This window comes from Perca fluviatilis, chromosome 7, assembly GCF_010015445.1.
Source record: "Perca fluviatilis chromosome 7, GENO_Pfluv_1.0, whole genome shotgun sequence".
NCBI lineage: Eukaryota > Metazoa > Chordata > Actinopteri > Perciformes > Percidae > Perca > Perca fluviatilis.
In genome coordinates, this window is record NC_053118.1 from 21,134,173 (window position 1) to 21,151,585 (window position 17,413).

At 43.2% G+C, this 17,413-nt stretch overlaps 1 protein-coding gene across 3 annotated transcripts in view; it reads left to right on the plus strand.

Annotated features, from left to right (window-relative positions):
- The window catches only part of invs (inversin), a 22,164-nt gene extending 4,823 nt beyond the window's left edge, over positions 1-17,341 (plus strand). For 2 of the 3 annotated variants that reach the window (XM_039806822.1, XM_039806821.1), the window contains 17 exons: positions 3,977-4,076; positions 5,063-5,229; positions 6,460-6,633; positions 7,326-7,493; positions 7,595-7,775; positions 8,596-8,705; positions 8,892-9,063; positions 9,805-9,960; positions 10,158-10,279; positions 10,576-10,683; positions 10,770-10,876; positions 10,981-11,190; positions 12,149-12,360; positions 12,594-13,182; positions 13,771-13,922; positions 16,987-17,073; positions 17,149-17,341. In XM_039806822.1, coding sequence (XP_039662756.1) covers positions 3,977-4,076; positions 5,063-5,229; positions 6,460-6,633; positions 7,326-7,493; positions 7,595-7,775; positions 8,596-8,705; positions 8,892-9,063; positions 9,805-9,960; positions 10,158-10,279; positions 10,576-10,683; positions 10,770-10,876; positions 10,981-11,190; positions 12,149-12,360; positions 12,594-13,182; positions 13,771-13,922; positions 16,987-17,073; positions 17,149-17,264 — 2,931 coding nt within the window. In that variant the 3' untranslated portion in view covers positions 17,265-17,341. The remainder of the gene's footprint in view (positions 1-3,976; positions 4,077-5,062; positions 5,230-6,459; positions 6,634-7,325; positions 7,494-7,594; positions 7,776-8,595; positions 8,706-8,891; positions 9,064-9,804; positions 9,961-10,157; positions 10,280-10,575; positions 10,684-10,769; positions 10,877-10,980; positions 11,191-12,148; positions 12,361-12,593; positions 13,183-13,770; positions 13,923-16,986; positions 17,074-17,148) is intronic. The other variant, XM_039806823.1, reaches the window with a different exon arrangement.
- The last annotated feature ends 72 nt before the right edge of the window (positions 17,342-17,413 follow it).

Below are 17,413 nucleotides of genomic sequence, written 5' to 3' on the forward strand. Positions count from 1 at the left end.
TATTATGAAAAAAACACTTTTTCTGGGATTTGGGGTGTTCTTTTGTGTCTCTGGTGCTTCCACACACATACAAACTTTGAAAAAAATCCATCCATGCTGTTTTGAGTGAGATACGGTTTCTGAATGTGTCCTGATTTCAGTCTCCTAGTGAGCTGTTCAAAATCGGCCTCGGACTGTGACGTCACAGTCCGAAATGAGCTGGCTAACCACAACCGTTAGCGTACGGGGCGTTAGCGCCGCTAGCGACGCGCAGCTAAGCGATGCTACGTCGTTCTCAATAGCAAAGCACTGCTACAACACACACAAGTTCACCATAATCTACAAAAGAACTACTTACATGTGCTCCCTGGTTTAGAAGAAGTCTCCCAGCTAATCCTGCATTGTAACTAGGGTTGGGTACCGAAACTCGGTGCCAATAGGGAACCGGTGCCGACGTAAACGGTAGTAACGAGACCGAATAAGAATGAAAGTTTCGGTGCCTCATTTCGGTGCTTGACTTTACACTACACCTGACAGCATGTAACGTTAGCCTACCTTTAGCTAGCAGCTGGATTAAACACCGGTAAAATGCTGACAGCTAACGTTAAACAGTGTAAAGTGCCGCGTTATTTCACTGTGGAGGACTTCAAAGCGGGATGTAACAGTCTGCACACGGCGCAGCGCCCGTTGTCGCAATTCATAGATATACAGTATGTTTATATGGTCGGAATTAAACAACACAGACGGTGCTTTAACTTGCAGCTGCCGTCGTCGAAATTAAACAACAAACACGAGCGGTCGTTCACTTTCGCAGCTGCCGTTGTCGGAATTAAACAACGCAGACGGTGCGTTCACTTGCAGCCGCCATTGGTCGAATTAAACAACACAGACGGTGCATTCACTTAAAACAGGTAGCCTCGTGGTGCATTCACAGTAATTGTAAAATACCCTTTTCCCATCTGGGGTTCAACAGCAATATACTGGTGAAATAAGTTATTGTTATTGTTATAGTTATTACATTATTATTAAATCTTAAATTTTGACCATGGCCTTAGCAATAAACAAGTCACTTACTGTTGTTTAATACCCTTATTTTTTTTCTTCTTCTTTTTTTTTAACTTTATTGAAAAGTGCCGGTTCAGGCACCGTTTAGGCACCGGCACCGTTTTAAAAGTATCGATTTAGCACCGGAATCGAAAAAAAACCAAACGATACCCAACCCTAATTGTAACTGACCAAAGTTGAAGAAACAGCCTTTCTTTTACTGTCTCTAGAGTTAGCTAGCTGACATGCTCTACATCTGAGCTACTGCGCATGTGCGAGTGCAATCAAAGATAGTACAGAAGAAGAAGATGAAAAGAGGTCTCACTCTGTAGCTAAAACAGAAACCAGGTGAAAAGAGGATCTGCAGCAGTGAGAGAGAGCTGTGCAGTACAACAACAATATGGTGTTTTTTGAAAATTAAACCATGTAAACTCTATTCTGGTACAACCTTAAAATACAGTTATGAACCTGAAAATGAGCATAATCTGGGCGCTTTAATTGTCGCTGCTTAATAACATCTGTGCACTGCATACTTAAGCAGATTATTACAATTACTAATGTGATTTAGTAATGAATTTGGTTTTTAACAAAACATGAAAGGAAAAAGTAGTGACCACTAAAGAGTTTAATTACAAATGTGTTTACAGTGTATCTCCTATCTGACACACACACACACACTTTGACTCTCTTGGTTTCTTTGCCTGTCTGTCTCAATGGCATCAATTGAAGTGTTAGTTATGTTATACTACGCGTCCGATGTGTGTTTGTGTGTGTAAAGAGGCAGCAGTGTGTATTACAGCACTCCTGTAGTGTTGCTGAAAGGTTTTGTGGGAGTTTTTGGATTCTTTGTTAAACTCACTGCGGTTATAATAGGCCGAATATGAATAAAGCCTAAATAATGTCAGCATCAGCATGAATCAATACTCATACAGATGCACAATCACTTGGTCTGCACCTCAGCCCGTGATCAATAGTTGACTCTGAGTTATTGTCTTCATATTAACAAGTGGAGTGCTCCCTGAGGAACACATATGAATGGCTAAATGAGACCACTTCAAACCTCTCAACAGGACCTGGTGTTGTTTTTACACCCTCTTTTGTTTGATTTCAGACACTGCCTTGCAAAAGCCTTTTTAGCCAAATTTGGATGCACTGTAGGAGTTTCTAAAACACTCAGGTCCTTATGAAACTCTAATTGCCTGCTTTTGGCAATATGAATGTCCCTCGCATAGATTCAAGTATTGACTTGTGTCCCTCATGTCAGTGTTTGGCCAAATTATGATTTTTTTTTCGGAATCTAAGATTATTCATAAATCAATTCATATTTTTTTGTGGCAGCTGGAGGCTTTCATATTGACTCAAAAAATGCAGAAAAATATCAAAATAAGTCAACAGAAGTAAAGCAAAAGTTAAGAATGAGCTCTTGTCAAGATTGTAAAAAAGTACGGTGAATATCAGTCCTCTGTGTAAGAGGATGTTAACATCAGAATCATGTGATTACGCTCTCTGAAAGTGTGGCCATGTCACCTCTGCCATTTCTGCATGTGTTAGATATTAGTGTTTGCAGACTGCGCGTGTGTATGTGCGCATGCACGCGCATTACTGACTGAGTAATCATTGTAAATTAGAGATGTTTAGAGATGGTTGTGGTTGATTTTAGTAAAGCCCCTGTAAAAACTCTCTCACGGAAAATAACTTCCATGACGTGGCACATGTGCCCAAAGACACACACACCTTTTATGTGCAGCTACCATCCTTCTTTACGTGCACACAGACCTACTTTGCAGTAAATGTATTAACTAACCTGTATTAAGTCTCCGCCACTACTTGGCAGAGCGTGAGAAAGCAGCGAGCATGATGGGTAATTGCCATGCTGCACGCAGTGTCTACAGGAGAACACTTTATGAGGTGACGGCGAGGGGGGGGATAAGATAGAAGGGAGGAGGACACTGGAGTATTCCCTCCTCCCTTCAGATCCTTCAATTTTCTTACCAACAATTTAAACATTTTTCAAAACTGTGACCGAAGTAATCAGCCTGCCTATACTTTATCAATATTTCCTATCAATTCCTATAGTAGTGAATCAGATCTGTTTGTGTGCCCGATGAAAATGTCTTGGAGAAATCTCAGATTGTGGCATGAGTTTGTGCCTCTAGCGTTTGTGTGTTTAGGGGCAATAATTGATTTCTGTGTTGTGCCCCGCAGGGCTTGTCCCACATCTCTAAACCACACACACACACACACACACACACACACACACACACACACACACACACACACACACACACACACACACACACACACACACACACACACACAGCAAGGCATGCTGCAGTATTAATGAGACATGAATAAGACATGAAGAGAGACCCCCCCCCTCTTACATGCTCACACAGGGTCTCCCCCTGCCCAGCTGCTTCCTGTCTGCAGATTACCCAGCTTTCACTGGGCTCTGGTTAAGTGGGGCCAGGAAGAGATTTAGCCCCCTCAGCAGGAGCAGACACACATATACACTCACAAGCGCACACACTCCCTACTGTAAGCAAACATCGGAAAGTATCTGTAAACAGGCCTTTAGGTGTTTGTTATCTGCATGAAATATAACTATTGGCTATTAACTATTATTAACTATGAACTATTGGGCAACATTTTAAATGGTGTCTGTGGATGTGAGAGTTAAGTAATATTTCTTTCAATTTTTGTTTTTTCGTGGGGACTGGGAGTGTTTTCGAAATTTCCATTAGCAGTAGCCATATAAACATGGCTTATTATGGAATTATGCATGAACAACTTAAGTGTGATTATGTCCAGTTGTGGGGTGTGTTTAGGGTTAAATGAATGTTAAGGAAGCAGTCTAGACTCCGCTTAATGTCACTGTATTAAACAGCTGAGTGTTTGTTCATGCAGGTTGAATTATTGCTTCTTGGTTACCTTTTATATGTTTGTGTTGCAGGCCTCAGCGATGTCCAGCCCAGGACCTGCGTGTTTGGGCTCACAGGTTCATGCTGCAGCTGTCAATGGAGATAAAAGCGCCCTCCATAAACTCATCACAGGTAGGCAATCCGCTTCTAAACATATTACAGGTTTATTCACTACATAAACTGCATCGCGTAGAGCACACAGAGCCATCAAGACACCCCAATCCCACAGAGTTCAACTCACATTAATGAGTAGTTATGTGTTGCTTTATTCATTTCTATAAGAAACATTTCTTTACATTTGCCACATCTGTAGAAAGTTTAGAGTGCAGGGACAGCTGCAGCAGCTGGCAGGAGTTTAGGGTTTTGCATAGAGAGATTACAGCAGAGCAGGTGCTCATCAGCATGGAAGCTGGAACCGTGGTCATTCTGCTAAAAGGATGGTCCACCCTTCGGTGAAGGTGCTGACATTATGTGGACATTGAGCCATGTTGATATTTAATCTTGATAATGCAGAAAAAGAGTCTTGCTCAGGCATAGAATAGATATGTCCAACAAAAAATATATGAAGCGGGAGCACCTGGGTAGCTCACCTGGTAGAGCGTGTGCCCCATGTACAGAGGCTCAGTCCTCACTGCAGCGGCCACAGGTCCAATTCCAACCTGCAGCCCTTTGCTGCATGTCAATCCCCCTCTCTCTCCCCCCTTTCATGTTTAAGCTGTCCTATCAAATAATGGCCTATACATGCCAAAACAAAAATCTTAAAAAATATATATATGTATAGGAAGAGCATCAATTGATCATTGCACATTCTTTTACTCTTTGCAAGGAGGTGACCTGGTCCTCCAGGTTATCAGTGTTAGAGTATTTCCTTATGGCTTCCAGGCTCTCCAAATAAATAGAGAAACGTGGAAGTGGAATTCCTATTAAACACAAGCAGTAAAAGACTGCATTTTAAGTACAAGGAGTTGCTTTTTAAAAATAGTTTATAACATATTCTATCACAAGCCACATAATTGTACTTTGTAAATTCAACGCACATTGACTCAAATCTTGGTCTCTAGTAGGGCTTACCCTCTGACTTTAACCTTCAACTTTGCTTTGTGTGTATGTGTATGTAGCAGAGCCCTCGCTGCGGGACCGCGAGGACCAGTTTGGCCGGACCCCTTTGATGTACTGTGTGCTGGCTGACCGCCTGGATTGTGCAGAGATTCTGTTGAAGGCCGGAGCCTCAGTCAACAAGACCGACCACAGCCAGCGCACCGCTCTGCACCTTGCTGCACAGAAGGTTTGGACATCCACAAATACACACACAGACTGGAGCACACGCATGGCTATGGCATAAAGTTGACAAAGTTAATTTACAAGAATTGATAAGTGGATGGATTTATAAAGATGGAATGAATGTGAAGACTAAGATTTAATGGATTTAATGAATATTTAATGGCAAATAGAGTAATTGTGACAGTCCATAAGCTTGAGTGGGAAGCCAGTGCCCCCTAGTGGCTGTAGTTATAACTTTAGGGCTTATGGGGTGGGGGGGAGATGACTGATTTATAGTCCTGCCGCACACACTTACGTCTTATAAATTTCAGAATTATTCTACATTGAGAAAGTCCTGTTTCACAGCATTTTGACCACTAAAACCTATGAAACGAGAAGAGATTAATGTTATCTTCACTGCAGTCTTGACTGAGGAACAGTCAGCGGAGACAATAATAATGAGACAGGGTAGTCTGTTGTCCCTTGCGGGATGTAGCAGGGGAACAGTGGGATGTGGGACTAATAATATCTCTTTACAACTCATTTATTTATTGGGGCCTTCTTTTATGAGCGTACTGATACAGGATCATCATATCATTGAAGAAAGAGGGGAGGTAATTAGGGTCTTTCTAATAGCTGTGCGTGTGTGCCGTGCGTGCGTGTTGGGGGATGCTAGTGATAGGAAGCCCTGTCTCTTTGACATCTGATCAATAAACGGCTGAGACAGGGAGAGAGGCCAGGGATTACCGATCTAATTGGACTGAGAATTGGGAGGATGGGAACACACACACACACACACACACACACACACACACACACACACACTCACACTCACAGTCTAGATGCATGCTCACACACAAGATAGATCTGTCAGACTGTGGTCACAGGATTGCAAATATACAAAACACACTCACACGTGTACATGGTCATGCCCACATGGACACACATACCCTGTCGTCCAACGACAGCTGTTTCATAATACATCACCCGACGGCCCAGTGGTGAGAGACCAAAATTGAGGATGATGATGATGTGGAGGGGACGACAGGCCACTGTTTACTGTTTAACAGCTCATCACAGACGCTGAACAGAGAGGCAGGAGGAGGGAAGATGGATGGCCTACGGATTGAACCAGACACAGCTCAAAGCCTGGGCAGTGTCTGTGTGTGGGAGCGTGTGTGTCATTGCTGCTCGTTCATGACTAATATTGAGGAGCATTGGTGATTTCTGAGCAAATTTTGCTTGTGTGTCGCAGGGGAATGTGCGTTTCCTGAAGCTGCTGCTGTCCAGGCGTGCTAACTGGCTGCAGAAAGATTTAGAGGAGATGACCCCACTCCACCTGGCCACCCGACACCCCTCCCCAAAAGCCCTCGCCCTGCTGCTTAAACACATCGGACCTGGAGAGGTTGACACACAAGACAAGAACAAGGTACTACAGTACAGATCCACACAAATACGTTGTTGGAAGATGGTTTGTCTTCACAACTGTCCATAGTTTGTCCTCAGTCAGAAAGTAGCCAGTGTGGGCGTCTGACCAATAACCTGCGAAGAGATAAATGACGGACTGAAGATAGTTTGTTAGAAGCAGCAGGAATTTGAGGTCAAATATACACGTAAACACTGAGAGGCTTGCTCACACAGCAGTGAACAATTTAACAATCTGTAGCTTTGTACTGTGTTCTGATGATAAGACCACAAACACAGTGTCCTTTGTCTGTTGGAGCTGATGTGTATCTGACATCAGTAGTTAGTTTTGTAATAATCCAATATGCATCATCGTGTCAGATGACAGTGGTTTCAGCAAATCTCAGAATAGCTTACTAACCGTCACAACGGCAGTATCTAAAGTACAATCTCAGCTCAATGCTAGATTTTCAATAAGAGCTTTGTGTAGCATGTTGCCCTCATATTTTCTGTCAAAGTGGAATGATTTCTTTTTAACGTAAATGAAAACCTCAAACCTGGTGGTACAACAGCCCCCTCTGTTTTGAAATCCATTCATTATCTTTGGCTCTTCCTTTTCATCTCTCTCTCTCTCTCTCTCTTTCTCTCTCTCTCTCTCTCTCTCTCTCTCTCTCTCTCTCTCATACTCTTTCTCTCTCATACTCTTTCTCTGTGCAGCAAACCGCTCTCCACTGGTCGGCGTTTTATAACCGACCAGAACACGTCCGCCTTCTGATCAAGCACGATTCCAACATTGGCATCCCAGACAGCGAGGGCAAGATCCCTCTGCACTGGGCAGCCCACAGTCAGGAACCCAGCGCCACACAAACTGTCCGCTGTATACTGGTACAAACTATTGTGCAAATACACATGCTCTCGAGATAATCTGTCATCATCATCTATCCTCACCTGTCAGTGTGTGTGTGTGTGTGTGTGTGTGTGTGTAGGAAGCAGCTCCCACTGAGTCCCTATTGAACTGGCAGGACTATGAGGGGCGGACGCCCCTACACTTTGCCGTTGCCGACGGTAACGAAGCAGTGGTAGAGGTGCTGACGTCTTACGAGGGCTGTAATGTGACTGCTTATGATAACCTCTTCAGAACACCGCTGCACTGGGCAGCTCTGCTTGGTGAGTTAACAGGATGTATGTGACCCACTGCAGCCTGAATGCCAGCTTCGCATGACATGACATGAGAGATTTCAGGATATGTGGAAATTATGACCACTTTCCACAAAACATTTTTATACAGGTCAACTGAATCAAAGCCAACATGGACTAGTAATTTCCCGCATGATAAGAACATGTTTTATTTAGTTTTAGCCACACTAGAAGCATGTCTCTAGGGGATGTCAATGTTTGTTGGTCTGTTGTTCGCCCACTTTGGTCCAGACTAAAATATCCCAACAACTATCACGTGAATTGTCGTACAGACATTCATGGTCCCCAGAGGATGATTCATACTGACTTTGATGATCCTTTTGATGACTTTTCCTCTGGTGCCAGGTGACATTCCCATCTGCCTCAGCTGTACTTATTGCTAATTAGCAAATGTTAAACTAAGATGGTGAACATGGTAAACATAATACCTGCTTAACATTAGCATGTTAGCATTTTCAGTGAGTATATCAGCATGCTGACATTAGCATTTAGCTCAAAGCTCTGCTGTGCCAAGGTGCAGCCTCATAGAGCTGCTAGCATGGCTTTGGACCCTTGTTTCTTTGGGTTTATGGTTCCTACAACCTGTTTGTGTAGCACCATACAAAGACAAATACAGCGGTAAATACTTGTGTAAATAGTGACAGTTGATTTATGTTGACTTGATGTGTTTTTTTTTTGCTTTTCTGTTAATAGTTTTGTAAAGTAAACTGTAGGAGAATATACTGTAGTTGAGCAGTGGCCTCGGCTCCTAACAACACACATCCCACTAATGTACACATGTGTTTTTCAGGCTATGCCAGAATTGTCCACCTGTTATTGGAGAGAAACACATCAGGCACTATTCCCTCAGACAGCCAAGGAGCAACACCCCTGCATTATGGTGCTCAGAGCAACAATGCTGTGAGTCACATACACTTGCATACAAAGCTGGGGAACCCACTGAGTCAGCATCATGCACCTTTATCTAAAACACAATATTGCTGATATTGAAATAAAGCTGTCTCATTCTCTATGTCCAGTATCCTTTTATATTCCCAATGAACTAAACTGCACAAAAAACAGTTGTCTTTCTGTGTGTGTCTGTAGGAGACAGTAGGTGTGTTTCTGTCCCACCCGTCTGTGAAGGATGAACCCGATCTGGAGGGGAGGACAGCCTTCATGTGGGCCGCTGGGAAGGGCAGTGATGATGTCATCTGCACCATGCTGGCCCTCACCCCTCACATTGACATCAACATGGCCGACAAGTACGGAGGCACCGGTGAGCACCTGAGAAACAAGAGGAGCAACTGAGTCTTCTTAACTGCTTTGACCCACACTCCCATGTCATGGCGACATAAACACTCTGGTCATGATACTGTACACAAAGACACACACACTTTTATTAACTAAGTCTGCTGCCTGTTTTAGGCTAGGGGTGATGATGTCACAGGGAATTTCCCCCAAGGTGCTAGAGAGACTGCAAACTGAGGGAGAGAGGGAAGTCATACTGTCAGCAAAATTAGTGTGAGCCCGCTAAATAGACTCCCACTACTGCCTGCTCTGTCCTCTGACACACACACAAACGCTTACTGCCATGCTCTGACCCCCGAGGCTGTATGGACGTATAATCTCCATGGCGATAGCCCCTCTGCTCAGCCAGGCGGTCATTGTTTATGCATGCATAACATGCAACGGTTGAGTCATCCTAATGAGACGGTGTGAAGGGCAGTGGAGCTGACTGGTGCCCAGATCACTTTCATGCACTTGACTCTAGTCTGTGCTGTCTGGGGACTGGAGAGAGGGGGCAGGAGGGGTAGCCACCAAGACAAGAGGCTCAAGTTCATTGCTCCTCATTAAATATCTTTGTCTGTTTAACTGGCCATTGACCAGGCTTTAGCCACAGCCCAGAGAGGAGCTGAAGTAAAGGGGAGCAGTTGTCCTGAGGGTGTTCACTGTCCAGTTAGATTCAGGACCACTTATCTCAGGATAATTTTTTCTGTATGTGTGTGTTTTTACACAGCACTCCATGCTGCCTCGCTGTCAGGCCATGTGAGCACAGTGAAGTTGCTGTTGGAGAGGGGAGCAATGGTCGACTCTCTGGATGTGATGAAACATGCGCCGCTGTTTCGGGCTTGCGAGATGGGACACAGAGATGTCATACTCACACTCATCAAAGGTTGGTGTAATTGGTACATACTGTATGTGCAAGCATCCCAATTATCTCATTTTCTGTTCCACTGTATTCTGAGTATTCATCTTTACCTTACTATTCTAGAGTCATGGCAATATTAAAGTCCATGATTATTAAAGTGTTGCACACAATAAGTCTCTAAGTACGTCACCTCAACTGAAATGTAAATGTAATGAATAAAGGTTCTGCACGTGTGGACCTGGTAGACGTAGATGGTCACACCGCTCTGCATTGGGCAGCTCTGGGAGGGAATGCGGAGGTCTGCCAGATACTGATGGAGAATGGGATTAGTCCCAATGTACAGGTATGAATGCACACATCCGCAATATACACAAAACCTTCAGGATCTATAAATCCCTGTTCAATACTCACATTTACCACTACGAGGATTGTAGATGTATCTCCCATTAATTGCAATCAAAATCAGTTGGACAGCTGAAGCGCCATGTCCAGAATGAATCAAAGGATACATGTGGAAATTAACCACACTCTACTGCACTGCTTCATGAGCAGGGAGTATAAAATCCGGATCAACCTCATGAATCCTAAGCTACGCACTTGATTGCCATGCACCTGACTGTTAATGTTTGACTTCTCCAGGACCAGGCAGGACGGACTCCTCTGCAGTGTGCTGCTTATGGCGGCTACATCACCTGCATGGCTGTTCTCATGGAGAACAACGCTGATCCAAACTTACAGGACAAGGAGGTAAAAATCTACTCTTACGCGCGTGCTATGTTGAGCTTTTGGACACAATTAAAATTGTAATGGGTGCTCTTTTTATGGGTGCACAGGGGCGGACCGCTCTCCACTGGTCATGTAACAATGGTTACCTGGACGCTGTGAAACTGCTGCTGGGCTACAACGCCTTTCCTAATCACATGGAGCACACTGAAGAGAGGTGAGGACAGAGCCTGTCAAGAGGGAGGAACTGGAGGTGGGGGGGGGGGGGTAGAAGTGGAGAAATGATGACATATGAATGACACTGGTGTTTGTGTCGTGCAGGTACACCCCTCTGGACTACGCTCTGCTGGGGGGGCACAGTGAGGTGACTCAGTTCATGCTGGAGCATGGCGCTCTGTCCATAGCAGCCATCCAGGACATCGCTGCCGCCTCCATCCAGGCTGTCTACAAGGGCTACACTGTCCGCAAGGCCTTCAAGGAGAGAAAGCAGCTCCTCATGAGGCATGAGCAGTTGCGCAAGGATGCAGCCAAGTGAGAGATGATCACACTCATATACACACTTTCAAATTTGTGTGCATAGACATATAGAGCCACTCATACTACAGCCTTAGTCGTTGTTTCTATTGCTTCATGATGCTCATACTTGTTGCCTGACTCTCAAAAACATCCCTCACACGATACCTTTTGTGTTTAAAAATGACATGCATCGTGTCAATCACTCACTCCTGTTTCTGTCTTCATTATCTGTCTCTGTCTTCTTCTTCTCACCCAGACAGGAACAGTCACACTCTCTCCATATCTATCTTTCTATCTGTCGTCTATGCACACACATACATCTTCCCCCTGTCTCTCTCTTTTGGTTTGTTCTCCTTTTGTCATTTGCTCACCAGTCTCACCTTTATTCTGAATGCTTCTGAGAGGCCAGTTTGTTTTTAAAAGGCACATTAACTTTATTATTTCAAACAGGCAGTTTTATTGAGATATATGTCTTTGATGAGATGTTTTTCTTATAAAATAATCAAAATATCTTACCTTTTATCTATTTTTTTTTTTTTCCTGATTAATGACCAAACTGTGACCAAAGGTTTTATTGTTGCAAAACTATCTTTGAACAGAAGGGGTACCGGGTATTGTCTTGACATGAAGTTGCAATTTTGCCTGTGTGGTCAATTTTTATCTATACTATGTACTTGATGGTAAAATAATGCAGCTAAAATATATGAGAATTTGATGTAAACCCAATATATAAACAGCTTAGAATTTTAAATTAGATGATGAGTGGACATTATATATAATGATGTGCATTAACCCAAATATGTCAGTGTCACCATATCCCACACACAAATAAAATAAAATCCCTTTTAAAATGAATTTCCAAACATTTAAAAGAAACTCTAAACACATTTTCCGCTTGGCTGTTCATGTGGTGAATTTCAGACAAAAATATAAGCTACCACCATTAAATCAGACCGCTTTTCTTGTTGTTCAGGAAGCGAGAGGAAGAACAGCGGAGGAGAGAAGCTGTGCGGAAAGTTTCTGTGGCCACTGCAGAAAAACGGAGGGTCCCTTTGGTGAGAACAGAGCAAGAAAAGCTCTCCTTAGTGAACATTATAGAGGACTTATCCATGAATGACTCGGTGGTGGAAACAAAGAAATCATCCAAAGCTGAACGCGCTAAAAGCAAAGAGGAGAGACTCAAAGGTACAAATGTGCAGAAATTCTTTTTCTGAAAAATATTCTTAAAGTTTCTTCGATGGAACTTGAATATCAAAGGTTGACCGTTATGATATGGTGTTTATTGTTCATCACTACAGTAATTCTGAGTATCTAGATCATTTGCATAAGGTGTGATATTGATTATACAAAATTACATATATGAATGCTCAAAACTCCAAGATACTTATACAACTCGTGTTTACATTTTCTGTCACCAGCCCACAAGAGCAGATCTTCCAGAAGAAGTAAAGCAGCTGAGCCACATGTGGTTCCTGGTGCTTCGAGCCGAGACCGTCATGTGAGCTGTGACCCTGTGCCCGGTGCTCTCCAGACCACCAGGCTGATGGAACTTCTCTCTCCTGCCAGCTGCAGCCAGCCACCCAGCCTCAAACCCAGACCCCCCTCTATGCCCAAAATCAGGGAACGACCTCCGTCAAGCACATGCATTCCTTTCACAAGCATCGCAGTGACGGACCAAACTGACACTATTCTCAGAGAATGCGTCCCTCTAAAAAAGAGAGACGCTCACATGACTGTGCAGACTGCCCCCAGCAAGACCAATGCTCACACCGCTCAACAAAAGCAGAGGAACCTCAAGGAGCAGACTTCAGAAAAGACCGCCACCAAAGAACAAACTCACACTCCGTCATTAAGAAGCAGTTCATCTTTAGACCACAAAAGCCCTTTGAGAAAGACTCAGTCTGCCACACATGCACCCATCTCAACACGCACGCACATGGAACACAACAAAGAGCAGCGCAGGAGGCGGAACGAGGCCGCACGCATCATCCAGGGAGCATGGCGAAGGTGAGTTTGCATGTGTGCGCTTGTGTTTGTACCTGGAGGCTTCAGTAGCTGAAGCCTCTCTGGCTGTGGGAGATTGGCAGTGCCATGTGGTGCCCACATGTGCCCTCTCCCACATACATGCCAACCCGTTCCCATCTCTCCTGTAACTCCCCCCGATGTTCGGTCTGGATACCATCAACACTTGAGCAGTGGGGGGGAGAGCGTGGGAGAGGGGTGAGACAAGGAGGCAGGGGACAGACGGGCTATAATCTAGAGCTTTCATACTGGTTTAACAAGAGGCTAAAAGTTCAGCCGTGCTGCTCTAATAGCTACCAGCAGCCTCTCTTTGCTTTTCTCTCTCTTACACACTCTGCGTTGCTCTTAGAGGTTGCCAGTCCGCCGTAGGAGGCCCTCTGTTTCCATTCAGTTTCACAATTAAATTCTGTATGTGCTGCCTATTAACTGCCTTAAATCAACTCTGTTTACTTTGTTTATGCTTAGTGAGTATTAGTGTGAGGACTTGCCAGCTTTTAGACCTTTGAACACAGTCTGAATTTTTTTATTGAACAGCATGCATGTGAATGTGCTTGCATGAATGTGCATCTGTAGGTTCCACACACACAAACAGAGAGAGGTACAGGCCCGCGAGGAGGTGGAGTCAAGTGATTCAAACCACGGCCACAACAGGAAGAAGATGGAAATCCGAGCTCAACCCACCAAACTGTCAGCGAGTAAGAGCTCAGTGCTACAAAGTATCTATGGTGAGATCATTGCTTTTTTGCCTTACACACACTCAGCCCCGAAAAAGGATGCAATGTCACTGATATATATATATATATATATCACATGACTGTTGAGCAGAGCAATTACAGATCCTAAACAGTCCTTGAGAGGGATGCTGTAGTTTATATCTCTGGTAGTGTAACAGTGTATTAATCAGGGTGATGGCACGCTGTTTGGAAGTAGAAAAGTCATTATTATAATGACATAACACAGTGCGTCACTGTTTCCATTAGCTGACAGCTAGCTGACACTAGCTGTGCAAATTCGCAGGTCAAAATTGAACAAATTTAAACTCAGAGCTGTGACTCCCTTAGAGCCAACTGGAGCTGACATCAAAACAGGAAACACATTCCTGAATTTGTCATGGGCATGTATTTCAATTAAAGTGAATGGGAGAAGGAGTAAATATGCATAGTGACAACTTTCATGAAAAAAACTAAACTAACAATGATTTCATCTGACTAACAAGTGCTTGCGTAGCGAAATCTTAAAATAGCTGATTCATCTGTGCAGTAGAGTGTCATTGTTGTCCAAAAACTATTAAAAGAACATATTAATGAGCCCAACTGGGTGACATATTGCATCATTACAATCAACAAAGGCACTGTTTATTTTGAGTAAATCCCACATTTGCCATCCTGCTGACATACATTAAATATTTGTGCACCAAATTCGCAACTGAAAGTAGTCCCCAACAAATGCACCATTTACTTCTGTTTAAATAACGAGTCTTTAAAAAAAAATGAAACTATGTATTTGTGACCTATTTGCAAAGATTTACATCCTCAGTGGGAACAAATGGTCTTTGAGCTGAGCGCCACAGACAGGGTAAGGATGTCAGAAACTACTGGGAAATTCAAAACATGTAACAACATATATTACAAGTTATCAAGAAACTGTTTTTTAAGATCTCTGATGTGATCAACTTCAAACATGAAGGAAGATTATTCCATTGTACTGCAGCAGAATAAAATAAATCAGAATAAACTTGAAACTATTAAATCTGTTGAACTACCTCTTGTGAAATCCCTGTCTTTAAATTGGTGATAAGTGGCTCCCTTAATAAACTGGAATTTTTTGACAATTTAGGCATTTGTTTGTTTGTGACTGCCAAGGATAAAAAACAAATAATATAAAGGCCCTAGTGAGAATTGAACTCACGACCTCTAACCTCTAACCTCTAACTGCTCTAACCACTGAGCTATAGAGCCTTTATGATGCATAAAACTATCAGATCGGTATAATGAAGACTACACCCTGGACAACCATGGGTGTGGGACCTGACTAGCAACAAGTTACAGGAGTGTCCTGAGCTATGTAATGCAACACCAGCTGATTGAATGCAGAAACAGTTCACATGTGAGTGTTTATTTTTAATGAAACTATATATTTGTGACCCACTTGTAAAGATGTACATCCTCAGTGGGAACAAATGGTCTCGGAGCCAAGTGCCACAGACAGGATAAGGATGTTGGAAAGCATTGGGAAATGCACTGTGGTCTCAGGTATTTTCATGGGATATATTGATTATAACAAAAATAATGAATATCCAGCAAAAAAAACAGCCTTATCCTTAAATGATAAACCACCTGTGAATCACTTGTGGCTGAAAACAGCTGCTGCACTGCTCTCTATAGGCTGAAACTTTCAAGCATGCTGTATGTCAGGGATGTCAAAGCCTGTATTGGTTAGCGTGTGGGCAGATGTGCAGCTTTCTCTTAAGTTGCAACCTTTTAAAGAGCAGTGAAACAGCAGCAGTTTTCTAAGCTACGTTTAGCTCTTGAATACATGGAAACCCCACATTGTAAAGAGAAGAAACTCAGAATCAGGATGGTTGTCATACCAGTGTAGAACACGCTGTAAGTGACAAACTATGGGAACAGGAACCTGTGTATATGTCTGGGTGATGCTTTAATCCACATACCAGGGCAGTATCAGCCTGGTGCCCTGTGTGGAACCTCTGGTAGGGTTTCGCCCCACAGACAGGCCTGACCTTCATCACACATCACCAGGTGATGATTGGAGAACGGGCAGAAACCTTGCTGTGCCAAAACATACAAGCATACACGTCGTCACCGCTTACAGACAGACCGATAGACCCTCTTGACGTGGTTTTCCCCTCCCCTTTCTCACCTCATCTCCCTCTCTCTCTCTTTCTCCCCTTCTTGCTCCTTGACAGTCCTGGCACTGAAAAGTTCAGAGCTGTCAGGGGGAATGTCAGACGACTGCGTAAAGCTATCAGCTAAACACACACACACATGCACACACACAACGCAACACGGTGCCACACACACATTCATGAGAAAATTTTTTTCCCCCACTTACACTCCTTTTCTTTTTTTTTTACTGAGAAGACAGACATTTGACACATAACTTTGGGTCACACTGCTTTGTTAATCACCATAAACCATTTTTAAAATTGCTTTAATTTTTTTTATCTCAAATGTATTCATATCTGTTCATCTATCTGTGAATGACATTGAATTAAAAATGCATTGGGAGAGAAATAAATTTTTGCATGCCAGATAAAAAAAAACTATACATGTCAAATAAATAATTGCTGTGTGCAAGCTTGATTGATTTGTTGATCCTCTGCTCTGGAGTGCAAACTTTGCACGTTAAAAACACAATAAAGTTGAATTAGTTATTCAATTGTGCTCCTTCAACACATTCGACAATTACAGATAAGGTACCTCTTCTGGAACCTGTGTGTGCGTTTAGTCTGTGATAAGTAGTTGGGAGTTTTTGTAATAGTTTAGGTGTTAGTTTGTGACCGTTAACTACTTAAAAACATGTTAAAGGCCCTAGTGAGGTTTGAACTCACAGCTCCTGGTTTACTAGATCAGTGCTCTAACCATAGAGCCATTGTCTAGTACAATGACAACAAACAACCATGGGTGTGGGACTTGACTAGTTCAACATTTTACAGGTGCATCCTGAACTATGGTATGCAGCATTAGCTGATTGAATGCAGAAACTGTTCACATGACTGCAAATCTAAATGAAGATATCGTCCAATCATTTTTCTTTACTGTCCATTAGGCAACTCTATGGCCAGACGAGGGCGTTCACTTCGGGGCTCTCAGTCCCAGTTACTCCTGGACTTGCCTTTACGCACCCAGAGCCAGTGTAAGTGAACACACATACACTAACAGTTTTAATAAAGAAGTCTCTACAAGGTAATTTTATGTGCTTATTCTACAGTGAGCGCTATTGACTGTGTGCACCTGACTGAGGCCATGAATCAAGCCAAGCAGTACTCGTACCACCTGAGACCACATAGTGCTGGACAGGGGACCAGAGGCCGGGCAAAACATTGAAGCCACACACACACACACACACACACACACACACACACACACACACACACACACACACACACACACACACACACACACACACACACACACACACACACACACACACACACAAAAAAAAAAAAAAAAAAAAAAGTTCTTTGATGTTTTCT